At 34.8% G+C, this 27,743-nt stretch overlaps 1 protein-coding gene across 1 annotated transcript in view; it reads right to left on the reverse strand.

The window, feature by feature from the left end:
• Nucleotides 1-27,743, reverse strand: part of TMC1 (transmembrane channel like 1) — a 162,680-nt gene that overhangs the window by 96,671 nt on the left and 38,266 nt on the right. Inside the window, exons 3-5 of the mRNA XM_066362945.1 lie at nucleotides 12,448-12,495; nucleotides 9,178-9,349; nucleotides 3,913-4,041 (exon numbers count right to left, since the gene is read on the reverse strand). Coding sequence (XP_066219042.1) covers nucleotides 3,913-4,041; nucleotides 9,178-9,349; nucleotides 12,448-12,495 — 349 coding nt within the window. The remainder of the gene's footprint in view (nucleotides 1-3,912; nucleotides 4,042-9,177; nucleotides 9,350-12,447; nucleotides 12,496-27,743) is intronic.

A 27,743-nucleotide genomic window follows, 5' to 3' on the forward strand; every position in this document is an offset into this window, starting at 1 on the left:
CCACAGCGATGGTGGAAAGAAAGCATCTTCCTTTCATCCCTAATGAAATTGCAGAACGCCAGTTCCTGAGCCATATTTGAAAATCCACATGGATTTACAACTCATTATTAGAGCTTCCTGTCAATGTATTAGCTGCTTATGCTAAATTGTATCACCGCATTTAGTCCTAAGGACTTATGTCCCCAGCGGTAGGCACTTCTTCAAAATGCAAGAACTATCCAAGTGTCTCACAATGCCCTCAGAAACATGTGCTTCCTGAGGCTTTCCTCTAAAACATATCTTGAAACCCTGACCCTCTCTAAAATCTGATTCAGTGCTCAGAAACATGAGGGAAGCCTTGGAACCCAGACACAGATCCAAATCTATGATCAAAAAATCTGCCCCAGTTGAGTGAGCCTAGAGCATTGGATTCCATAGATTTAGCCAGAAGTGGTGGCCAGAGGCCAATTCTGGGAATAACATAAAGCCTTAGTGACACTGTCTCAGTGTTAGATGTCCCTGAAAGATATAAAGGGAGGGAGGAAAGCTGCCTGACTCCCATATTTTAGTAACATCAGGGTGGAGAAACCTGTACTTACATGTTCTATGAATTGTTGACGATTTGGTCGAATAATGTGAATAAAATCCATGGGGGATAAATTCAAAACAACATTCAAAAACCTCCAGGGAGAGACAGGTCAGGCACCATAGTACCAACAACTTCATCACAGAGGTTGAAACAAAGAGAACCAGGCTGATCATGGCAATTGGCACCAGCTGTGCTAAGCATTGCAAAGCCACAAAGCAGGAGCCACGTCTGGTCATGGAGAGTTAGCACAAGACAGTGAGCATTGCCGACAGGAGAGAAGCGACAGTTGTTTCTTCTCTGGGCCGATATTTGTGCTTCCATTCTGCAAAACTTTGATGTTCTGAATCGCTGCCTTGGCAACATGCCTAACTTACTGCACAGCTGCACAGGTAGGAGGCAGTGACCGCCAATGCATGCTAGGTCTAGCCAAGGAGCATGAACAGTGGTGTGGCTTGTCTGGGGACTGTGCGTACTGAAGAGTGAATGTCCTGTTAATAGGGGAAAGCTACTGCACAGCCCCAGCTGTTATTTTCATGTAGCAATGTGGGAGCAGACCTTCCATTTTTCCATGAGAAGCTGTACATCTGGATTTTGTAAATTTGAAATTTCCCACTTTTTTTTTTCTTTTCTGAAGTTGGAAACGGGGACAGACAGACTCCCGCATGCACCCGACCGGGATCCACCTGGCACACCCACCAGGGGGCAATGCTCTGCCCATCTGGGGCGTCGCTATGTTGCAACCAGAGCCATTCTAGCTCCTGAGGCAGAGGCCACGGAGCCATCCTCAGCGCCCGGGCAAACTTTGCTCCAGTGGAGCCTCGGCTGCAGGAGGGGAAGAGAGAGACAGAAAGAAAGGAGAGGGAGAGGGGTGGAGAAGCAGATGGGTGCTTCTCCTGTGTGCCCTGGCTGGGAATTGAACCTGGGACTCCTGCACGCCAGGCCGATGCTCTACCACTGAGCCAATCGGCCAGGGCCGAAATTTTTTACTTTTAAAAATTTGACAACCAAGAAAAAATGATTGTTAAAAATATACAAAATGAATAAATGGTAAATTCAATGTTATGTGTATCTTGTATGTTACCACAATAAAAAGAATAATAACAAAGGAAAAAGAAACAAAAAACATGTGAGCCAAATAAAAACCTCTGACAGTGTCGATTCAGCTGTGGACTTCCCATTTTGAACATCTGAGCTAGTAATAAGGCCCGTGTTGGCCTTTCTTTCATCCCAATCCTTATCTCTTCCCACTTTTAAAAATGTTTTAATCCCTGGACTCAAGACCAGAATCTGCCACGAGATCACCCTAAGGATACATTTTGAAAATCTCCAGAATGATTTAGCCCTGGATTCTGTGGAATTGCCAAGATAACCTACTTCTTTTGTTGGGGAGTAAATGTTATTGCCCATCCAGACTGCAAATACTGTGTCATCATCCCCCAAGGGTCCTGGGGTACCTGTGGACTGCTCCCCACTGGGTCTGCCAAGCACACACTCTCTCAGTCTCTCCTGTTACACTGCAGAAAATCAGGCAACATCAAGTCTGTCCTGAGGTGAAAGTATTACTGCAACTTGTATTTCCTAGCTATGTGCTATGTTGTGGTACCATGCTAAGTGTGTTACATAAATTATCTCACTTAATGATTCTCATAATCCTGTGAATTTGTATAATTTCATAAGGAACTTGGTGTCAATAAACTACATAATTTATTTAAAATTGCACAGCTAGTAAATGGAAGATCTGAAATTCAAGAAGGCTGAAGCCCATGCCTGCTCCACTGCCTTACATGGGGAATATGAGCAAGGGAGACTGGGAGATGTATTTCAGCATCTCCGTGCAAGTGCAGAGGGAGAAGGTACTCTTTGGCATTCTTACTCAATTTCATAACATGCTTTAAGAGTTCACAATTTTATCACTTTCCAATTTTGTGACTTTTTATGCAGTTATCTGTGGTTCCCAGGTTTGGGAATTTCATGGCCAGTAATATTCCAAAATATATTTTGGGAGCCAACATAAGGTTGCCAATCTTCTATTTTGCCAAGTAAAGATATTTTTAACCTATCACTTAGCGTCATTATCACTTCACTGGATGAAAACTTTTAACACACAAGCGCACATGTGTGCATGATCACACGTATGCACACGCACACATATTAGTTAGCTCCATGGAACCAGGAATGTTGCCGGCCTTTCCTTCCTTCATGGCTTGTGTACATGCGTGTACACAGCACTTCCCAGCAGCAATTGTGTGATGCAGAAGTGTGCTGGGAAAACCATTGTTCGAAATATGGAAAACCTTTCTCCACAAAACAAAATTATAAATGATAACTAGGTTCCCACCTCATAGAGTAGATCTAGAATACCTTATTTTAAATGAGTCAAGTGAGGTCCCAGGAGGTTAAGCAATTTCCTTAAATAACACACAAGCTTTTTCAGAGCCAACACTAGAAGTGAGTTACTCTGGTAGCTCCTTCAGTTCTTTTTTCATCACCAAGGACAATAATACTATAATTATCACATTATTATATATATTACAATATTTCACATTATAAGTTAAACAGGTTTATAGAGGGATAACTCTGGAAATGCACTGCTATTTTTAAAAATGGTTGTGTGGAAAATCTGTAGAGTACTTTCATGCAACATGACTGTTATCACCGACACACACCCTGCCGCCCCAGCTGCCAGGGCCAGGAAGTATAATGTGATCCTCAGAGGTGGATCCACTTTCACCGTCCAGAAAAGGATAACTGTTTGACTTTTAATATCAGAAATGTAGAAATCTGTGTTCCTCTGAGAGTGTTAGCACTCTCAACAGTATTCACCATAAGAGTAAAATCGGGTTACTGGCATGTAACCAGGGAAGAGTTATTAACATAACCCTTAATTAGAATCACATATATTGTTCTGTTGGCTTAGCATCCTCCCTGCACTTTAAAGAGAGCTGTCAGGTGAATGTGTCATTTGAGGCTGGGACTCTCTATGGAGAAACAAGAGTCTGCAATCCACACAAACTTGTAAATTCAAATATACCATTTTCAGAGAGATAGTAATAAATGTATTAAACTGAGGAAACTCTTCATTCAAGAAATAAATGATTATAGGTGACCAAAAGGATTATAAGACTTCAAACAATAAATGTACTTATAGTTTTAAATTAGTAATTATTAGCCTAGTCTCTTTAGTGATATGATATATAACATATAATATATGTATATATAATCATAAGCATTATATATATGGTATATTATATATAGTGTTATATGCTAAATATAGGTAACACACAGAGGATTTAGGAAATCGTTATCAAGGAAAGCATTTCTAATTATGAAAAGTGACATCATACTTGAGAACTTCAATTTTCTTCTCCATTTTCCAAGGTTTGCATTTGACATTAGCAATCATTTGTCTTTGCTCATCCAACTCTGCCTTCAATCTTTCCAATTCCTCTTCATCAATTTCATCATCCTCATCCCTTTAAAAGAAAAATAAACCTCAATAAAGTTATGTTTTACTTCACTTTCAAACTTAAAGAAAAATGAAATCAGAAACTCAGTCGTGTAGCAACCTGGCTGTACATTGTGAATGTGAGAGTCATAAGTATTAAAGCTTGCACCTGAACACGGATGCACATGATTTCTGGAATTATTATAACTGTAAAGAATAGTATTTACATTCTGATGTCCTGAAACTAAGCTGTCCTTATAGATATAGTCCACATCCTCAAACTCTTAGAATAATTATAGATCTCTCAAGATTATTTTCTCTCTTCTTTGTTCCCTTGTACACATCCCCCCACCAATTCTACATTTCATTTTTAAACTTTATTTTTCAGTAAGGATAGTAACTTAGAGGTAAAAATATCTTTGACATGTCCTTAATTTTTTTTAAGTTAGCTCTGAATCAAGAATAATAGAGAAAAATTTAAATAGGGAAAAAGAAAATTTGTTTTTCAAGACTAACTTAATCTTTTAATTAAGCTCAAAACTTCAACCGATAAAATTCAAGTTGAATTATATTTAGTGGAAATAAATTCTTTGAAGAGGCTTTCAAGGGAATTTAGTTTCTTACTGAGCAAATGACATATGCCTTTTCTCTTCTGTGTTCCTAGCATTGCAAAAGTATTATAGGGTCCAGAACTCAAAGAAAATAAAATCAAAACATGAGCAACATAATTTTAAATCGAGGTATATAATGCCATATTGTAGAGATCAATTTTTTAATAGATTGTTTCAGTTTTTAACTTTCTGTCACTCAGATTCAAACTCGCCTTTTGCAATACTGGGGCTGGGATTCTAGGTCACATTTCTGCTTTGTCAGCTGGCTCAATTAGGTTGCGTACAGATTGATACTAAGAAGGAACTTGGTCATTGGTTTTCTGTTTGCTTCTTGGCGTGATGCTTCCTCCTTAGCAAGGCTTCTTCTCCCAAGGGCATTTCCACAGCTGCAGGTGATTCTAGTTTGACAGCTTTTCTAACTCTAACAGAATGAGATTTACCATTTGAGTATCATCCCTTTTGCAGTGGTTTCAGCTCTGTAGATCCCTTCTCCATGGTCCTAAATTTTAATTTCTATTTCCATTGTTCCTCTAGCTCTTGGGTGGTAGCTGTTTCCTACATTTGCTATTCCCATGTTATCTTAGTGTTCTCTTCACTTTTCCAGTAACCTAGTCCTAGTTAACAATTATTTATTCTTTACTAAGCAGTTCCTTTGTTAAATGTTTTCAGTTCAATTAACTAGACCCCACAAAGACATTGTGATCTGACTCAGAAGCATATTTTGCTGTTAACTAAGCTTCTCAGTAAATGCAGTAGAATTATAGCAAAAGCTGTTTTTTGAAAATTTCATCTAAGAAACAGAAGGACATATCCATAGTTTTACAACCCACCCTATAAAATGGCTGCAATCTCCTCTCTTTCCCATCAGTTCATAGGTTTAATCATGCCATGATTACTGAAACAAAAAATCATACTACATCTCCAAAATAACTTCCTGTTGACAATTTAGTTTGTTGACTAATTCAGATATTTTGTTTAGAATAGTAATCCTGACTCAAGAGAACTATAAAAGTACACTCTACTAAAATACAATCCTGATTGCCATTAGGTTGTTTCTGAGCTTTTTGTTTGTTTAATTTTTCCATTGATTTGAGGGCTAGAGAAAGGGAAAGGGGCAAAGAGAGAAAGAGAGAGAGAGAGAGAGAGAGAGAAGCATCAACTCATTGTTCCATTTAGTTGTTCCATTTAGTCATGCATTCATTCATTGCTTTTCATATGTACCCTGACCAGGGATCAAACCCATGACCTTGGCACACAGGGATGGCACTCTACCCACTGAGTTACCCAGCCAGGGCCAAGATGTTTCTTTTAGTAACTTGAAGTGTATTACCTAAAATTTTATGGTGACATAAAATACTTGCAGTTTCTTTTTTAGTACATCCATTGCCACAGTGTGCTTTTTTTTTTTAATTTGTCAATTAAAATAATATATGAGTTGGTTTGTCGTAGAAGAAGAGATAGCAAGGCAAACTCCCGTGTGCACCTAGACCAGGTTCCACCCAAAATGTCTTACAAGGCAACCCCATCTAGGGCCAATGTTTGAGTACCAAACTATTTTTAGCGCCTAGAGATGATGCACTCTAAGGGAGATATCCTCCATGCCCAGGGCCATGTTTGAACCAATCCAAGCTACTGATTGTGGAAGAGAAGGGAGAGAGAGAAGCAGGGAGAAGCAGATAGTCACTTCTCCTGTGTGTCTTGACTGGGAATTGAACCCAAGAAGTCCATACACAGGGCCAATGCTCTATCTACTGAGCCACCAGCCAGGACCACAACTGCATATTCATATCCATGTATTCCAAAGACATTAGTAAATTACCTCCACAGAAGTGAATCTAGGTAAATACGTATTGAATAAATGTTTATATACAGAATTAATTTGGCTAGGGTTATCACATTAACCCAGTGCTTGAAGTACACAAAATATCACAATGTCTTCCAAGATTAGTATGGTATGGAAAGACATTTTTGCTATCGTAAATGGTCCCAGACTGGTACATTTTTAAAGCTTTTGTTGTTAATGGCTGCAGGTGGATCATGCTATGCTATAAGGTACAGTTGTTGTTAGGTAAGTTAGTTTCAAATATGCAGGTAATTAAAGTACTACTGATCAATATTACAGGGAAGTTGCTTTCCTAGGAACTACTCAAAGAAAGGGCTAATCATATTAAAAAAGATATAGCACAGACATGCTTCATCTTCTAAAATTTAAGGCTAATTTGTGCAGAAATGATTTTCTATCTTAAGTTTGATTTATTTAAACAACAGTTGTTCGGAAAAAGGAAGCAAAGTATGTTAAATTTCTCACTACTATGAACATATTATTCACTTAAAACTAGGTCAGGAAAAGCCTGTCATATTGTTAGAAATACTCCAAAATGTCTCATAAGGCAGTGTTTTTTAACTGTCTCCAGAGAGAGCATTATAACTTTGATTTTGGTTGGTTTCAAATGTTTTGTCAGCACAAGGAAAATTCCCTAAGGTGTTCCGCTTAAACATTTAAATTTTAAAGACCATAAATTAATTAACCAAAATAAATATGCTCTTATTTCCCTACCAATATTAGTCAAAATATATTTTCTAATACATTTTTTAAAAAATGCTTATCTTCAAAATAAGCAATAGAAAATGGACTCTACAGAGAGCAGAACTATCAATCATCACAAATGATTTATTATTGCATAAATTGTGACAGCAATAATATAATTTGCAAAACTTATGAGGACAGAGTTTATTTTAGCCAAGTTTGACCCTGTGGAAGAATGTGGAGGTAGGGAGGCTAATGGATTTCTCAGAATTAGAATGATAGTAAGACCAGCTAAGGACAGACACTGTCAAAGGAAAGAGATTCTCTCAGGCTACAGGGGCCAAGAACTGGCTGATCTATATGGTCCTATCTCTAGAGGTTGAGCAGTTGACATGAGGGCCTTACGCAGAACAAAAGAGCAGAGAAATTTTCACCCAACTAATTTTTTTAAAAGGATCTTTCATAAATGGAGAGAAAAGGCAAATTCTAAACACAAATTGCCCCCACGTATATGTATTGGTGATGTTTTCTCAATGAAATACTACTGTCAGATGCGTAAGCTTTGCTAATAGGAAATACTACTAAATAATAAGTAATAATAAGACATGAAACTTAAAAGAATGCTGTCTTTTATTTTTAAAAAGTACAAAGCATAAAGATGCTTTAAAAGATGATACAAATTAAAAAATGCCAGAGTCAAATTTAGAGCAGGTGGTATCTTGATTATCAAAGAAGGAAGAACAAGAAGGAGCTTAGGAAGGAGGAGTAAAAAAGGAAAGAGGAGAAGGAACAAGAGGAGGGAGAAGATCTAAAAACATAAATTAATGAAAATATTATAAAGAAGGGTTACTCTTTTTAAAATTTTATTTAGAAAATTAAATTTAATGGGGTGACTGTATATTTGTTCCTCTTTACTCCCCTCCCTCCCAAACCCCTCCCCCACATCCCCGTTCCCTTGGTATTTTTTTATTTTAAAAGGAACCACCATTTATTAATGCTAACTTCTTTACCTGACAAAATTTTTATACAGTTCTATTTAATTATAGTTATTTATCAGGAGGAAAATAATAGCTAATTACTGAACACTGGAGTATGTCACCTTGGAAGGACATCTTAGGAAGTTCCTCATCATTTAAAGTCTTAAAAGTATTTGGGAGGAGATCTCATCACCTCGTGGTGACTCCATGACCCTATATGTATTTGAGATTGACAAGAATAGGTTAGATATTCTCTTAAATCCTTTCCAAGAAACCTAGGAATTCTATTAATTAGATTTGTTTTAAATACACACTTTTTTCCAATCTGTCTGCTATCTATACGTTTTTATAAAGCAAAGACCAGAAAATAATTTCTTCAATTTTTCCTAAACAGAATTTAATATATTATTCTACACAAAGTTGGCACTTAGCAAAATGTTGGCCTGGTGAAACTAAAAAATCAAAATTGCATTAAAAAAAAAATGACACCCCAATCCTCTGCAATAGGGGCCCGTACACATTTTTTTTTTTCTGTAAAGGGGCAGATAGTTGATATTTTAGGCTTTGAGTGCTACATACAGCTCTGTCTCATATTTGTGTTTGTTTTTTTATTAATAACTCTTCTAAAATATAAGAACCATTCTTAGCCCTTGGGCTGGAATTAGCCATAGTTTTCCAATCCTTGCTCAGAAAAATAAAGTGATTGTTTAGGAGTTTTCTATTTCAATAATAATGCATATGACTAATGGATTACTTTAAAATATTTAAATTAATTATAATATGTTAATAACTATGTCAGTTTAGATCCCTCATAAAGGAATTTCTCTTAGGCCATTTTTAATATATACTCATTTGTAAATTCTATTTTAATATTTAAATACATTTACCTAAGTGGAATAAAATGGCAGCATCAGATGAAGCCTCTTTTTCTAAAACTAGTTTTAATTATCAATTTTAAAGCAAGAGAGTACTAAAGGGAATGGCCCTCTTTCAGCATCAGGGGCTTTTAAATGAATATCAATTTCAGTTGTAGATCAGAACAAACTTACGCTCCTCTCCTCAGCTTCTTCTTCCTCTCTTTTTCTCTAGCCTTCTTTGTTTCTTCATCTTCTGGTTCAGGTGGTGGGTCATCCTCACTAATAACGTCTCTGGTCCGTTTCCTGTTAGGTCTCAAGCTCTTTCTTCTTGGTAATTTATCTTCATCCTCCTCCTCTTCTTCACCTAAACATAGCATTTAATGCTTCAGTGGGCAATATCATAATGTGCTTTTTCCTTCCACCAAATGTATTCTTACTTTTTATGACATTGTCATGCATCTGACACCACAATCCAGCTATCTTCCACATAATGATAAGGTGTACCATGCCATATATATTTCATAGCTGGGTACATTTAAGTACATTTATCTAAATTCTCATCTCTTTTGTGGTTTGTCTACTCAAATATGTGAATGTGGAGCTACTGATTTTAATAATCTTTAGAATTCAGTCTTTATTTACTTGGGTAACTAGACGACTTGGAGTTTAATATCACACCATGACCTCTAAGACTAAGTTTAGAGGTTACCAATCCAACAAGTAAAGGTTCACTGATTAATTACTATGTGTTTACTACTACTTCTATTTTAGAAAAAAAGATAGGAATGACAAAAAAAGGCTACAAACTAGTATAATTTTGAAGACATTAATTTAGCTTTTGAGATTTCTCTTAATTCAAATTACTCTCATTCTTGATTCCAAACATTGTTCTTCTTTTTCTTAAATGTTTATTTCTCTTTCTCAAATAAAATTAATAAATTGATAGTAAATACATTTGCATGGATATTCTACCTTTATGAATATAAATAATTTTTAGATATAAATTTAATATAAAACAGAAAGAAATGCTGTTATTTTATTTTTTTTCAACAACTAACAAAGCCTCGTTTGTCCATAACTTCTTATGAAGCTTCCAAGTAAAGATTACAAAGAGAATTGAGTTCTTTCTTTTACAGTTTATAACATACAATCCTATTTCACTTCCATCTTTGTAAAATTCTGGTATTCTTAACTTCTTCTGATATCTAGAATGAACTACTATAAAAATTAAATATTATTTATCACTATCCTATTATGTAGAAGCTACTGCAGGAAATAACTTGTATTTCAATGGAAATTATAAATCATCTGCAGCATTCCCTTCTGTGTTATTTGATTCTGATTCTTCGGATACGGTTTGTGACTCTATAAATTATAGCTAACTAGATAGCAAAGCCAAATAGTTCTTGTCTTTAGACACACAGATAAACTCTGTTTAATAGAGAAATAATTTTCCCCTACCAAAAAGAACCCCCACAAAGCAGTTATGTCTCCATTTGTACATCATTGCAGTATTCCTGATATATAAATGTATCTGCTCTTTGGATTTGCCTTTGATCTGGCTGTAATGCCTCACCAGATTCCTCAGTCATTAGTTAAATATGTTAATTTTTGCATATGTTTTATCTCATTACTTATGAAAGTTTTTTATTATTTCAAATCATTGCCTATTACTAAAGTTTGGCTAGCAGAGAGAAACTTTTTTTGAAATTCATTCAAAAATGAGTTTCTACTGGTTAAATATTGTGGCAATGCCATATGTTATTTGCCCATTCTGGCATTCTGAAACTTTACCCAGTCTTTATTAAGCACATTAGTCACCAATTACTGAAAGGACAAAGCTTAATAAGGATTAAGAAACAATTTCACTCACAAATAACTGAAGAACTCAAGCAGCCACTTAATACTCTGTATTTCAGTATATTTTGTATTAAAGTAAGCTATTAAACTCGCAGTTTTACCATGGATGAAAAGTTTATCATTAGATATATCTTTTACCACTTAGAAATAAGAAAACAATTTTTAGTTCTTTAACTGGTTTCCAAATAGTCAAATTGTAAAAAAATAAATAAATGTCTGCAGTTGCGTACTAAATGCAGATTTGTATGTAATGTTACCTTTTGAAATGGGCTCAATTCAGTATTGAAGGGTAGAAGAATGTGCCACCTCCAAATATGACTGTAGGAGCTCAAAATATACCACCCCAAAATATGCCACTTTGGTATATTGATTACTTTGGGCTGTTGACACTTGAAAAACAGCAAATTCAGGAAGAGACTTTTTCTGAACTCCCCTTATCTGTCTAATGACACATCCTCCAACAGGAATTCAATTGTCATAAATCTCCTCCCCAGGAGTTTCATACCCAGGGAAGGTTGACACATCACAGGAGAGAAGACTAGAAGTAGACACCATATCCACACAAACTTTGTCACAAACTATCAGACTTCTTGTCTATTCTTCTAAGGTCCACTCACCTTTCCTAAAAATCATTCATCCTCTCTTAAAAGGCTGTATCCCCTTTCCTTTCCTTATTAAGATGGTATTTTACCTTAGAGAGTTACTTATTTTTTCTGGGTATCTTCCACATATACATGAGCTATATGTGTTAATAGTTTGTTGGTTTGTTTTCTTTTCTTAAATTGTCTTAGATTATAGGGTCTCAACTAAGAATTCAGAAGGGTAGAGGGAAAGTTATTTTCCCCATCCCTACAGTATTCAAACAATGGGACCCAGGATCTACATGAGATTCTGGGATGTTTTCATAAGATTGCACCAAAGTAATGAAAATAATGGCATTGTGAACATTCACTGGTGACCATGTTGTGCTCAGGTTATTTAATTGATAACTGAGTTATCATTTAATTGAACTCTTTTTGAGATGTTTCTTTTTTTTTTCCAGTTTTGGTAAATTTGAATTTTGCTCACATAATGATTTTTCTCATGTTCCAGTCCTTGAGTGATCTGCATGCCTGGAAAGGGGTTTTTACTAAGCTTTTGAGCTGAACCTGCAACAGTAAAAACAACAGAACAATTTGGACAAAATGTCAATAAATTAAGTACAAAAGAAATGCTTTTTCATTTTAATTGAACCACCTGATCAGTTCAGTCAAAATGACTAATCTGTTCCACTGTAATAGATTCAGCCTTGGAGAAAAGCTTTTAGGAGAGACTTTAACAAAGAAAATAGTAGAGAAAACAACATAAATTTTTCTAGACTACTAACTACTTGATCATGAGTAACTTACAAATAGGGTGGAATGTGTGTGTGCCAATTGAATGGAATCTAAAATGGAGATCCTCTTTGCTGAACTTGATCTCTTGGGAGACCATCAAAAGTCATCCACACATGCTTCTGTGCTTACGTGCAGTAGCATAATCCCACAAGATAAGAGAATGAATTCCCTTAAATGACTGCTACTTCACAGGAAATATATCCCAAGTGGATCCATCTCCACTTACTTGAACTTTCCTCAGTCTCATCTTCACTTTCCTCCACTTGGATTTGTACTGTTGAAAAAAGAAAAACATAGTGACTCTTTAAATGATGATACAATTGTCAATAACTATTTATTTTTATAATAAAGTTATTTTGTGCAATTAAGGAAAATATTTTTTCAGTAAACTTGTTCAAATAAGCATTGTACATTAAAGATCTACAGCTACATCTTCTTATAGAGCATTGTGCAAAGACTTCTCTGCTTCATTGCCTTCAATGATCTGCAAAACATCAATTATAAACCTGTCTTGTCAGCTCAATTTAAAATAAATTCAAACAAAACAAATTCTGTATTGCAATAAGTAGACTTTGGTTATTATAACCAAATTAACTTATTAAAATAAAGAATATTTTATTCTAACCAGCTAACCAACATCAAAGAGCCTTTCAAAAATGCTTAAAGGCTGATACTTCCTATTTCAATGATTTCTATAAGTATATATAAATACAGCCTAAATTTTCTTATATAGGTGTTACCGAGTTATCCTGACAATGTGAAGATGTGATATTATAGTTCTTTCTAAGACAAAGTATATTTCTTCTGTTTATCTCTCACCCCATACTGAAACGGTGTCTTGTTTTTAGTTTTGCTCCATTTTTATTAAGGCATACAAAGGTTTCTAAAATGTTTAATATAAATCAATATGGGAAAATATATTAATTGACAGATTTTTCCCATTGTGAACTATTGTCTATTCATTACAGGTTTAGTCAGACAAAGACAGACAAAGCTCTACAACTTAGCATGGTACAAATTAGAGCAGATTATTTCTTTAAAATAATAGTCTAGTAACTTGCTTATAAAATATTACTATTATTATATTTTTATTTAAGGTGGATAGGCATAAGTAAAATTAAATAATAAAACCAAACATGACAAGTGTTGCTTTGAACCCAGGAAACAAACTCTGGTTTTGTTTCTGCTCACTCACTGTCAAAGATTATTATTCAGAACTTCATGGGCATATTGAAAAGGCAACACACTCCAAGAGTTTAAATACCATTCACAAAGAAGATTATTGTAAAAGCATATTTTGCCTTTAAAAAGCATCTGCATAAAAATTTTTAGAATATGCAAAAATGTTATCACTCAACATCAGCCAGGCAATGTGAAATAAGTGTTCTTTTGTTCATAGTAGACATGTGCCTTTGTCACTGTCTGTAACTGGATCTGCACAAAGATCTTTATGTCACCACTGAGAGTTCACAATAGTGAAGCAGATACTTCTAAGAAGATATTCTGTGTTCAACAATAGGTCAAGGTCTTTTGTTTGCAATTAATGCCACCTCCAAACTTCTGTTAAAGAAGAATTAAGAATTCCCTAGGAAGTCATTGTAGTGCTAGGAGATTAGCCTTGGAGCAGGATCTGGTCAGTGTGTATAATACAGAAACAGCTAAGGACAAATAGGCTGACACAGTGTATTCTGCAACATACCAAAGCAAATATTCACACAAAAAATTATATTGATTTCTGATAATCAACCCTCAAGGCATGACTAAGTTAAGTTAATTACATGAAAGAAAAAAACAATGCATGAACAAAAATTTAAGAAAGTCTTTTGGAAGGCTCATATATTAAATAAAAGCAGCAAAATGAAACGTCTCAAGCCAAAAAGATGAGCAACAAATCAACTGCCTTTGGTAATAGGGAAGAAAAAAAATCAAGGCTGAAATCATAGATCATCTTTTCAGGTACAAGAAGGATGGTCATAAATGACCATTAAATGAAACCTAAAAATTCATAAGCAGAGACATCTTTAGTGGCTGCAAGTAAATAACTAAAAAAGAGGTCTGGTTTCTAAGTGACATGATGGAGAATGCTGCAGAAATAGCTCCCTCCCTTCCCTAGGTGATTTTCCAGCATGGATTCTCATCTGTGCATGATTATCTGCACATTCTCATTAGGTGTCCTCTTCACTCAGTAGCATTCCTTTGTCTGGCAGTTGAGTCAGGGGCCATGAACAGTCATTTTTACAGTTATTGTGGTCACAATCGGTTTGTTCTTGATTCAAAGGGTTAGCAAAGGCATCACCAACATCAAGAACTAAATTGCAGCACTATGACCAAAAGATTAAGATGCCATCATGAGCCTCAGAACAAACTTGATTTTAATGAAATATCATTTGGTCTGTAATGCTTGTCTGTATCTCCTGAAATTCAAAGTAATGCTAAAGAACCAAGCTAAGACACTCCTCCAAGACTAAAAGCCTGTGCAAAAAAAAAAACCTCAGAATACTTAAATGGGAGCTACAGATTGACTTTCCCTTCTCAGACAATTTTTGGCATGGCCTCTTGCCTTCCCTTCTCTCGGCAATCTTAGTAGTATATTTCCAATCACAGGACCCCCTCATGCTTTGGCGACTTCCCAAAGTCTATTGATTACGTACTTTAAAAATAACCTCTCTCCTGGGGCGAGTTTTGGAAGGCAGTGAATAAGAGGAGGAGGAGGTCCTGTCAAAATGTTGGAGGCAGCAAGCTAAACTACAATGAAGTAAGCTTATTTAAGACAGAAATATGCAATAGAAGCAGATGAACTCCTAGGCAACCCAGATCCTCATTTCATGCAAATAGAACCAGTAATTAAAACAGTAAAAGGAAACAACAGCAAAATGTCACATTTCAGAGGCGTTGGAATCATTCAGAAAAGTGAATGTCATTCCAAGCTTTCTTTTTCAATCTGTAGCACTGACAGTAGTTTATGGTTCCTCAAGATCAGAGAGACCACATGGCTAGAAGAGTTAAAATGATAGTGCCTGTTCCTTTGACCCACATTTAACTCTTGAAGGGATGTTTGTAGCACCAGGTTATTACTCTGGAAACTAGAAAATTAATTTATTTCATTGGCATTTATTGTACAGACATCAGAGAATACAGAGTGAAATGTTCTGAGGTAGGAGTTTGTAGACTATAGAAGAAAATATCACTGTCTTTAAGGAGTCCTGTCACTTTATAGCAGTGAGATCTACAATTAGTAATGAGTATCTTATCCAGCTAGCTTGTGTTATAGAGCAATGAATTATTTTTATTAGGCTTTACTGGGTGTTTCTTTTCAAGGTTCTTATTTGTGTGTGAGGAAATTTCAACTTTGGCCCCTTGCATATAAGTGAGGTACCTTTCACCTAAGATTAAACTATCCTGAGAGGGTTATTAATCTATGCTGTAACAAGGACGTTTCCGCATCATAGCTGAAGAATCCACATCATCAACATGGGATATGATGTGGAATATGAGAAGGGGAAAGAATAAAGGATAACCCAAAGGATTTTGGCCTGGGCAGCCAGAAAGATAGAGTTGCAAGAAAAGGAGAGGGAGAATAGAGTAAAATCAGGAGTTGAATTTGCCATGTTGTGTTGGAGATGCCTATGAGGCATCCCAGCACCCATTGAGTAGGCAGTGGGCATCTACAGCCCAGACTTTTCTTTGTAAATTATTAGCATTTTGATGGTATTTAAAGCCATAAGACAAGGTGAGATCATCAGGAAAAGAAATGTAAATAAAACAGAAGACTCCAAAGTTGAGAGGACAGGGAGAATATGAACCAACCAAAGAGACAGAAAATGAACAATCAGGGAAGAGGAAAGAAGGAGATTGTGGAAAGCAAGTGATGTGCATCAAAGAGCAAAGTCTTTCGACCTTTGGATTTTGTAGTGTGTGTGTGTGTGTGGGGGGGGTAAGTGATAACTTTGCAAACGCTAGTTTTGTGAAGTAGTAAAAACAAAAACCTGCACTTGAGTGGTTTTAAAAGAGAAAAGGGCCCTGGCTTTTTGGCTCAGTAGCTAGAACATTGCTCTAGCATGCGGATATCCTGGGTTCAATCCCCGGTGAGGGCACATATAAAGCAACCATCTGTTTCTCTTCCCCTCTCTCTACCCTTTCCCTCTCTTTTCCCCTCTCGAAGCCAGTGGCTCAATTGTCAGTCTCAGGAGCTGAGGTTAGCGCAGTTGATTCGAGCATCAGCCATAGATGGACATTACTGGGTGGATCTTGGTTGGTGAGCATGTGGGGGTCTGTCCCTCTATCTACCTTCCTCTCACTTAAAAAAAAGAGGAGAGAGAGAAAGGACACTAAGAAATAGAAGACTTCTAGTTATGCTAGCTTGAAAGTTCCTACACACTGTTGAGAAAGATCCAGTGAAAATGAGAAATTGATGGTGGTGGTTATGAAATAAACCCCCCTTAAAGTTATTCAAACAATATAAATTATAAGTTCTTTCATTTCATTGATGTTTTTGGTTTTTTAATTGAGATTTTGTTAACAGACAGAACAACTCACTAGTATACACCTTGCTTATATATAGTATCCAAAAGTAGTTAAAAAGTATGAGACTAATGTATGGAGAAGGGAGAAGGAAAAAGAAAGAGAAAAGAAGGGTGGGGAAAGTAAGAAGAGAATGGAAAGAATATAACAAAAAAAGAGAGGTGAAAGAGGAAAAATGGAGTGAGAATTATAGTAAATGAAAGGAAAAAAATATAAATGTAAAGTTAAAAGTGAAGCCAAAACTTTTATCTTGTCTTTGCTACATATTATTTATTTGTATATTTATGATTACGTAAATAAATATTATACAGATAAAATATAATAGATTCTAAATTCACATACTAAATAGTATTTCATACTTTTAAAATATCTGAAGTTAAAAACTTGGCCATTTTCAGCTATTTTTTTATCAGTACTTTTCTGTAATATATACTTTAAAGGTTAAGGAGCTAGAAAATAAAGGTACCTTTTTTCTTAAGATACTATTTCAAAGTAAAATTTGCCTTGTTCTTTAATGAAGGAGAGTTAGAAAGCCCTTAACTAAAAACATAAAACTTCTTCCCTCAAGGGAAAAGAGATAGAGAGGAGATAGACCAATGAAACTATAAAAAATAAACTAGGACTTTTTTTAAAAATCTGTTTTAAATATAGCATCCTTATGAATAGACATTGTGTGACATTTACACACAATCTGAAAATTCTAGGTCTGATGAAATCCAGTAGCTACTCAAATTGCTCATTTTTTATTATAGCAATAATAATGATGATGTTGATGCAGATTATGCTATGGAGAAAATTATACATCTGTGGCTATATATGGATTGTTTGATTGATTGACTAATTGATGAGCTGTACAAACTAGAGCCAAGAACATCATTTAGATATTCTGCATTTCTAAAACTGAAGAGACAATAAACCAACCCAAATTTTAAAAGCAATGAGTAAACTTAGCCACAAAGAAATTTTCAACAATGAACCACCTGGATGGAAGATACAGTCACTAAACCCTATGTAGGTATCATCTCCCCTGTAGAGAATACCCCAGCGTTCTGCTCTCATTCATTTATGGTAATAAATTGATTACCATTGGTGAGTGTGAAGTAGGGAACAGAAGCTACTGTCTGCAAAATTGAATAAAAATGATGGGGTGTGATTTTTATTCCTCAAGAATAATATCTATCCAAGACATTAAACTTGATTGCGTTCAACTCAGTAGCTCCCTTTAGGTTTGCTATGTGGGGCTAAATAATATAATTTTTTTTCACATGTTAATTTTTTCTAGTTGGGCTGATAATCAAATTCATGTAGACAGATTAACAGGAGAAAACCAGGTTTTAATACGTGCACTTGGGGAATTCATACAAGAATAAATAGAATAATGAAAATTCCAAAGACAATGAGGCAACACTTTGTATACATGACAATTTGAACAAAGGATAAAGAGGGGAAACAAAGTCTGAGATTTCAGAACTGAGAAAGGGTGGTTGAGGAAGGAAGAGTGGGATACTCATGGTGGGCAACTTCTAGCCTGGCAACTCAGAAATAGGGGGTCTCCAGCTTACAGACTCTGCCTGAAGCCTTCTCATTTACTGTACTTAATTCAAATTAAACTAGAGCAGACATCCTAAAATTTCCTTCCTGAAGCAGATTTTTCTATAAATCTTTTGGACAGGAAAGGGGGGAGGGCCAGAGTTTCTTTCTGAGTTTTTTGATTCATAATAAACAGCTTAAAGTCAATATTCTAAAAGGCAGCTTCAGGTTGGCAAAAAATTTGGTCCCCTTCAGCTACTTTTAGGTAAGGACAAGAAGATGCCTATGACATTTGTTTATAATTCCAAATCCTTTAAATTATTGAATTAAGCATCATATTTTGGAAGCCATTGTGTAAAGAAAAGAATTATTTAGTTCTTATATAAATCAACTACCTTAATAAATCTAAAACTATGAGATATTTTTTAAAATCTTCAAGAGTAAGAAACAGGATAAGATCATTATCCTTAAATATCATCAAGGTATCTAGAGGAAAAAGTTTAATCTGAAAGACCTAGGCTGACAGCCTGTCTGGATAGGCCAGCATCTTTCCTAAGACCATTGAAAAATAAACCATGAGGCACATACATTCAAAAGCACCCCAAAGAATAATAAATGCTAAAAGGCTGGTAGTATTTGCAAATGTTATAATATCCTAGAGATACTAAAAGATTTTTTAAATTGTTGTGGTTATAAAACTCCAAAAAGAAACCATAATTTTGGCTTTTGGTAAGACTCATCCACTATAAAGAGTGAAGCGGGTAGTATTAATGCTGAAGTAGTTGTCATTCTACAATGTTTTTCCTTCTGGGTTAATTTATTTTTTGAGGCTCTGAAACCCTTAATAAAATAGAGAATAAATAGTTGTTGATATCTGTTTTATTAAACACAATATATAATATTGTAGTTACCAAATGGAACAAGATGAATACTGTTAAGAAACATACTTCACTATAAGGTCCTAGAGAGAGAATGAGTAACCTTGAAAATAACTAATAGTAAAAAAAAAAAAAAAAAAAAAAAAAAAAATTCTACTCAAAGTAAAATAAAATGCCCTCTTCCATCCTTTTACAATGAAAATAAATCTTTTTAGTACGCATTAAAAGGAGGGGCAGGGGAATGCACACCAAGTTTTCTGCACCTTTCCCTCTGTTTCTATGGTACATGAATTAAAATTAAGCACAGGTTGAGTGAAGTGGATAGCTGGTATATTTCCAAATTCTACCACTCTTGAGTTGGAAGAGTAACTATGAAAGGCTGAAGCACAGTACTTCAAATAGCGCATTATAGTATATTGAAGTATTTGTGAGAAACTGCAATTAGGTATTTCATGACACCATTGGCCTACAGAAAGAAACTTTTATTTTATGTGGTTTGGAGGTTTGGCTTTTTAACTATACATTTTTAATAAATAAATATCTATGTACAAAGACATTTAGAGCTCTTGATGGTTACAAAGAAGTAGTGGTGAGTCTTGCTTTCTCTTTGCATTTAGATTATGCTGGAGGAGGCGACTTTTCTTATTTAACCATGCTGCCATAATACATATCCAGAGTGTGTGCTCTCACATTGCAATTACCATCATAAAGGACAACCACTATAAAAAAGTGTGCCGAAATGAAAATACATTCTCCTGTGTGAGTTTTTGTGGCTAGAATCTTTCATAGTAATAGGATACCAAAGTAACAACCAGATGAAAATAATGTGTTATAAAACCTTGGTGGCTATGCTTACATCCTTGAATTGCTTAGAACAAAAAGGAATCTTTCTGTCCTCCAAAGCAGTTCTGCAATATTCCAAGTCATGAAGAATGAGTGTCAGGATTTATGGCTAAACAAACAAAATGAAACAAACAAACAAAAAAAACAAACACTGATTCATTATGAAATGACTGAAAGTAGACAATTGTTCCTAGAGCATAAAAAAGTAGGAAGCAAGGCTGGCTGAGCTCTGTACAGTCTTCACCCTCCTTCCTAACACCACTTCTGCTCCCATAGAAGATGCTCATTACTTCTCATTAATATACATTAGCAAATGTTAATAAGAGTCTTCTAAAGCAGTGGCACGGACCGGTTTAATGTCATAAAATATTTTCAAGGACGGCCTTTAGGGTGGGACGGATAAATGTATCACGTGACCGAGACAAGCGTCAAGAGTGAGTCTTGGATGTAACAGAGAGAATCTGGTCATTTAAAAAAAATAAAACATTGTTCAGACTTAAATATAAATAAAATGAAAATAATGTAAATTATTTATTCTTTCTCTGCGGACCGGTACCAAATGGCCCACAGACCACTACCGGTCCGTGGCCGGGGTTTGGGGACCACTGCTCTAAAGAACAAAAGGTAGAGGAGGCATGGGAGAGTCAGAAAGAAGGCTGCAGCAGAAAACAGAGAGAGAGAGTGGTTTAGGACTTGAATTTGTAGTATCTTGAAATTTGGGAGACTTGTCTTCGTGACAAACAGCAATAACATCAAGAAGAATAAAATAAAATAATCTAGTTCACATTTTTTCCTGAAAAAAAGAAAAAAGGACAAAGCAAACAGCCATTAACTACAAAAAAAAATAATCATTCTTTTTCCCTGCTCTTTAGCTGTTTGGGGAAAATTACACTCTGTAGAATTTGCTACTAAACTAGGAATATTAGTTAATATCATTATCGGTTAATGGAAAAGAATTCTGAATTCTAGGTGTCTCATGAGTTTATAATCATTGTGACCATCCATCTACCCTTTTTAGTTTTTTCTTTCACGGGTTCAATTTATCATATTCAATAAGACTAAACCTGTAATTTGAATAAAGTCTGTAACTTTATTAAAATAGTTCACACAGATATAAAAATAAATAAATAAATAAATAAATAAAATAGTTCACACAGAATGTGATGTATGTGTTTCTACCCTATGGGCAGCTTGTTAACATTTGAGTACTCTAGGTCAGGAATGGCCAACATGCAGCCTGCATAATGAGTTTATGCAGCCCGTGATTAAATTTTTAATATTCTGTGCTACTTTAAAATCTCAGCTACTCAGATGCAAAAGCATCTTTGATTATTGGAAATCGTGATATTTTAAGAAGATAGTGATATGTGGAAAAGAATTCCATGTGTGACTAATCTAGGGTTAACTTCCAATAATTGGTCAAATGGATTTGTGATACTTATTTTGTAAAAATTCCATTATAAAGATTTACAACTTTTGTACTCATCTGTACTCGATATGAACTGTTTGATGTTTAGCAGCAATGTGAAATCCACATTCTTTTAGGTGGAGTTTGCCAGTGCACACCCAAGGTCAAACAATTTGTTATTTTTGTGGGCAAGTGTGTTGAATCAAGTGGCATTGTAGCATAGACAATAGCTGCAGTTGATAACTGAAAATGTGTCCAGGCTGTTTGTAAAATGAAATAATTATTTTATTTGTGATATAACCCCTTCAAGGTCATTCTATTAATTAAATATTGTTTCTATTGATTGCGATACAGTTTGGATATTTATATAACATGTAATTATATTTTTGTTAAAATATATTTTTATTAAAATAATATTGTATATTAAAATTTTTTCACTCATTTACATTTATTCATAAACAAATTACATAATAAAATTTTGTTTACTTAAATGAATCGTTTTTGTATTTAACATTTTTTAATTTTAATATTTCGTCCAGCACATGAAAAAGTTTTCTTTCTAATCTGGCCCAGGGGCAAAAACTGTTGGCCACGCCTGCTCTAGGTAGTAATCCACAATGTTAGAATGGAGATTTAACCTCTGAAAGATCAGTCAAAAGCACTTCAGCCATCTCTACCTGAAATTAACATCAGATGGTTTGTAAATTGGACCAATGCTTATTAGAAGTAAATTTTGTAAAGTTAAATGTGATTAAAGTATAGTGATTGGATAGATGCAATATGTCTTCACCCTGTCTTGGTTTTACAGGGTCAGGAAATAGAATAGGATCAATAAATCATCTCCTTTTGGAATGGAAGGCACAACAGTCCCCAATAGTTTTTGTTTTGGTCCTAAAAGGAAGATTTTGTCATTGACAAAACCCTATGAAGTGAGAATTATTATTCCCATTTTCCAGATAAAAAGCCAGAGAACTAGAGAGGAAAAGAGGGTAAACAGCCTCAGCTAGCACAGCTAGTAACTTACAGAGCTGAGGTTTGCCTTGAAGTTGTTCCAAATTCATCACCAAGCCCTATTGACTTTACATCCTTGAATCTGTTTCTCTCAGTCCCACTGTCAACATCACAATAAAGCTACCACAGCTTTTTTCCAGAAATTCTGAATTAGCTCCTCTTGCCCTATCCAATCCATTTCCCATGCTGTAGTCCATTGTATTCAATTATGGATGTAATTTTACATTTACTTATTAAATTATGATTGTTTATTTGTTTGGCAATATATAAACTACACATTTTCAAGGCTTCAAATTATTACCTCTTCATAATAGCTAATAAGTCTTACCCTCTCCATTATTCTAGATGACTTAATAAAAAATTAAATTTAAAAACACAGTATTCAAGGAAATAGGAGTTTGTTAAGAATCACCAAAATTGCCATTTATTGTAAAGATCAAAAGAATTGTTTTTTCTAAACCATGATACATTACATTTTGTACAAATAACAAATGTTTCAGTTTCAGTAAAGCTAGAAGAACATTAAAAGGAATAGAAGGAATAGAAAAATGTAAAAAGGATAGTGGGAGAGAGAAAAACCTAGGTAAATCTTCTGGAGTCTAGAAAGAAAGAAGGTCTTGAAGGTGAAGGAGAAAACAGATAATTACATTTACCATCTAATGTTGATCATAATGAGACCATAAATACAAGGTGGGAAAAGAACTCATTTGCCTTGATTAAAAGATCATTTTAAATTGAAGACAAAGTGGGAGTCATGCATTGGCATAACTCTTCTTCTAAATAGCAGGAGCAAAATGAGAACCTTTTCAGTAAAATACATTGGGAACTTGAAAATAGAAAACATTATTTGAAATGTAAATTTCAGAGAAAAGAAAAAGTAAGAAACTAGCAGATGACATGATATTGTATATAGAGAAATCTAAAGATTTCACCAAAAAATTATTAGACCTGATCAATTCACTAAAGTAGTAGGATACAAAATAAATATCCAGAAATTATTGTATTTTTATACAACAATAATGAAGTATCAAAAAGGGGAAATGAAGAAAACAATCCCATTTAAAATTACATCAAAATAATAATAATAATTAATAATTATGATAATAATAATAATAGCTAGTAATAATTTTAATCAAAGATGTAAAAGACCTGTACTTGGAAAACTATAAGACACTAAGAAAGAAATTAAACCAGATACAATTAAGTGGAAGCATATACTGTATTTATGTATAGGAAGAATTAACATCATTAAAATGACCATACACCCCAAAGCAATTTATATATTCAACACAATATCATCATGTTACTGATGGTATATTTCACAGAACTAGAACAAATATTCCAAAAATTTACATAGAACCACAAAAAACCCCAAACAGCACAGCAATCTTAAGAAAAAAGAACAAAGTTGAAGAAATCATGCTACCTGATACTAAACTACACTACAAGGCCATATAACCAAAACAACATTGTACTGGCATAAAAACAAACATACAGATCAATGGAACAGAATAAAGGACCCAGAAATAAATCTATGCCTTTGTGGTCAATCTATATCTATATCATCTATATCTATATATCTATATATCTAAATATCTATATATCTATATATATCTATGTATAATTTGGATAGAGGGGGGGAAACAGTGAGATAGACTCCCCCATGTGCCCTGACCACAATCCACCTGAAAACCCCATCTGGGGCTGATACTAGAGTACCAAGCTATTTTTAGTGCTCGAGGTTTACACACTCAGACAAGACAAGTTACCCTCAGTGCTTGGGGCCGTGTTCACACTAATCAAGCCACTGGCTGCAAGAGGGGAAGAGGGAGAGAAGGAAGAGAGGAGGAGGGAGAGAAGCAGAAGGTCACTTTTCCTTTGTGCCCTGATTGAGAATAGAACCTGGGATATCCAAACACTGGGCAAACATTCTATCCACTGGTCAGGACAAATGGTCAATTAATATTTGACAAAGGAGGCAAGACCATACAATGTGGTAAAGATAGTTTATTTAATAAATGGTGTTGAGAAAATTGAACAGATACATACAAAAAAAAAAAAAAAAAAAAAAGAAAGTAGACCACCTTCTTACACACCATAAACAAGAATAATCTCAAAATGGATTAAAGATTTAAATGTTACACTTGAAACCATAAAGGTCCTTGAAAAAATCATAAGCAATATTTTCTCAGACATTTTTTGTAGGAAACAAAAGAAAAAAATAAACAAATGGGACTACATCAATTTTAAAAAGTGTTTTTTCACAGCAAAGGAAACCATCAGCAAAATGAAAAAGTAACCCACTGAATGTAAAGGGTTAATATCCAAATTTATGAAGAACTCAAACAACACCAAATCCAAAACAAAACAAAACAAAAAACAAATAACAGGACATACTGATGACCAATAGACATATGAAAAGATCATCACTAATCATCAAACACAAATTAAAACCACAATGAGATACCACGTTACACTTATCAGAATGGCTATCATCGTTAAATCAACAAACAAGTGTTGGTAAGGATGTGGAGAAAAGGGAACCCTTGTGCACTGTTGATGGGAATGCAGACTGATGCAGCCACTGTAGAAAGCAGTATGGAATCACCTCAAAAAATATTAAAAATGGAACTGTCTTCTGACCCAGCATTTCCACTTTTGGAAATATATCTGAAGAAATCTGAAACACTAATTCAAAAGAATATATGCACCCCTATCTTCATTGCAGCATTATTTACAATAGCCAAGATTTGTAAGCAGCCCAAGTGCCCATCAGTAGATGAGTGAATAAAAAAGCTGTGGTAAGATTTACACAATGGCATACTGCTCAGATGTAAAAAAAAAAAAAAGGAAATCTTACTTTTTGTAACAGTATGAATGGATATAGATCTAGAAAGTATTATGCTAAGTGGCATAAGTCAGAGAAAGACACATACTATATGATTTCACTTATATGTGAAATCTATTGAACAAAATTAACAAAATAGAAACAGACTCATAAATACAGAGAACAGGCTAACAGATGTCAGAAGGGATGAGGTTTGGAGAGCTGGGTAAAAAAGGTAAAGGGATTAAGCAAAAAGAAAACAAAACTCAATAAACACCAACAACAGTGACTATATGGTTATTACTGGAGGGAAAGGCTGGCAGGGGAGGTAGAAGAGAGGGGAGGGATAAATGATGATGAAAGAACTTGACTTTGGGTGTTGAATACATTGCAAGATATGGACTTGTATACCTGAAACCTATATAATTTTATTAACCAATGTCACTCCAATAAAAAATAAATAAATAATTTTAAAAACAAAGAAAAAAGTAAGAAACTAGGTATAGAATTTTTTTAGTTGGAAGAGAGTTGGGAGTGTTGCAAACAAATATATCAATTATGTTTTTTTGTTCCAACACATAAATATTGGCTTAGTATAGACACTAAAGGGTAATATCAAAAGAAGGGAAATAATTTGTGTATGTGACTTTATAATTCATTCCTGGGATTATTTTGGTCATGGTTACTAAACATTTTACATAAAGATTAGAATCAGTGATTTCTAATTATCTTACATTTTGCAAAATATCAGAGTCAGAACTGGCCAAATCACGTATCTCACAAGGTTTAACCAATTCCTGGATGAAATTGATACTTCTATGAAAAACAGAATAGAATATATAATCTATGACAATAAAACTGAGCCCATATGCATAACATATATAACTTTTTCTTTGAAAAGAAAGCTAAAATTATTAAGACACTTCTTTGAGCAAGATACTTTCCAACTATTGTAATTTCATTTCATGCTATTAACAATGTATTAAGATAGTAATTACTAGCATTGTTTTACTGGTGAGAAATCTGAGGCTCAGAAATGACTGACTTGTTAAAAGTCTTTACAGTAAGAAAGTAGCAGAACCACAATTCAAACCTAGAGGCATGAGTATAAATTCCAAAACTCATGTTCTTACTATAATTTAGTATTTTTCTGAAGTGGAGCATTGTCTTCAATGTGAAATGTGCAAGCTAACTGAGGATACACATCCAAGATTTATTGGATTGACTGATAGGATTGACTACTGAGATCAATATATTCCAGTTCAACTGTTGTTTCTATACATTGGTCTGTGATTTTGTTTTCCTAGAATGTTTTTGATTTTGGTGTCAGAATAATGTTGGCTCAGAAAAAGTTGAAGAATACTCTCGCCTTTTCAATTTTATAGCAAAGTTTATGCAGAATCAGAATTACTTTCTTCCTTGATATTTGCTAGAATTCTCCAGGGAAACAATCAGAGCTTGATATATTCTTTGTGGTACAGTTTTTAACTATAAACTCAATTTTCTTAATATATGCAAGGCTCTTAAAGTTGTCTATTTCTTAAGCCCTGGCCGGTTGGCTCAGTGGTAGAGCGTTGGCCAGGCGTGCGGGAGTCCCAGGTTCGATTCCCGGCCAGGGCACATAGGAGAAGCGCCCATCTGCTTCTCCACCCCTCCCCCTCTCCTTCCTCTCTGTCTCTCTCTTCCCCTCCCGCAGCCAAGGCTCCATTGGAGCAAACTTTGCCCGGGCGCTGAGGATGGCTCTGTGGCCTCTGCCTCAGGTGCTAGAATGGCTCTGATTGCGGAAGATCGTCACCCCAAGATGGGCAGAGCATCACTCTCTGGTGGGCATGCCAGGTGGATCCCGGTTGGGCACATATGGGAGTCTGACTGCCTCCCTGTTTCTAACTTCAGAAAAAATACAAAAAAAAAAGTTGTCTATTTCTTTTTGACTGAGCTTTTAGTACCATAAATTGTCATATAAGTAACTTACATAATTTATCTGAATTGTCAAATTTATTGGCATGAGTTATTCATGATATTACCTCATTATCCTATAAGTATCTGTAGAATTTGTTGTGATGCCCTCTTTTGTTATTAGATGAATAACTATTTAAATTGTTTTTTGATCTTGATAAATTTCTGTCAATCTAGACCAAGTTTTGGTGTCATTTTCTCTACTGTTTTCTATTTTCTATTGATTTCAATTCTAACCAATATTACTTTTCTTCTACTACTACTGGATTTTATTTCTTCTTCTTCTTCTTCTTCTTCTTCTTCTTCTTCTTCTTCTTCTTCTTCTTCTTCTTCTTCTTCTTCTTCTCCTCCTCCTCCTCCTCCTCCTCCTCCTCCTCCTCCTCCTCCTTCTTCTTCTTCTTCTTCTTCTTCTTCTTCTTCTTCTTCTTCTTCTTCTTCTTTTAGTTTCTTAAGGTAGAACCTGAGATCTGAGATCTCTGACTTGAGAACTTTCTTTGTTCTAATATAGTTATATAATACCATAAATTTTTTTCTACATTCTACTTTAG

The sequence above is a fragment of the Saccopteryx leptura genome, chromosome 2 (genome assembly GCF_036850995.1).
Source record: "Saccopteryx leptura isolate mSacLep1 chromosome 2, mSacLep1_pri_phased_curated, whole genome shotgun sequence".
In the NCBI taxonomy this organism is placed as follows: domain Eukaryota; kingdom Metazoa; phylum Chordata; class Mammalia; order Chiroptera; family Emballonuridae; genus Saccopteryx; species Saccopteryx leptura.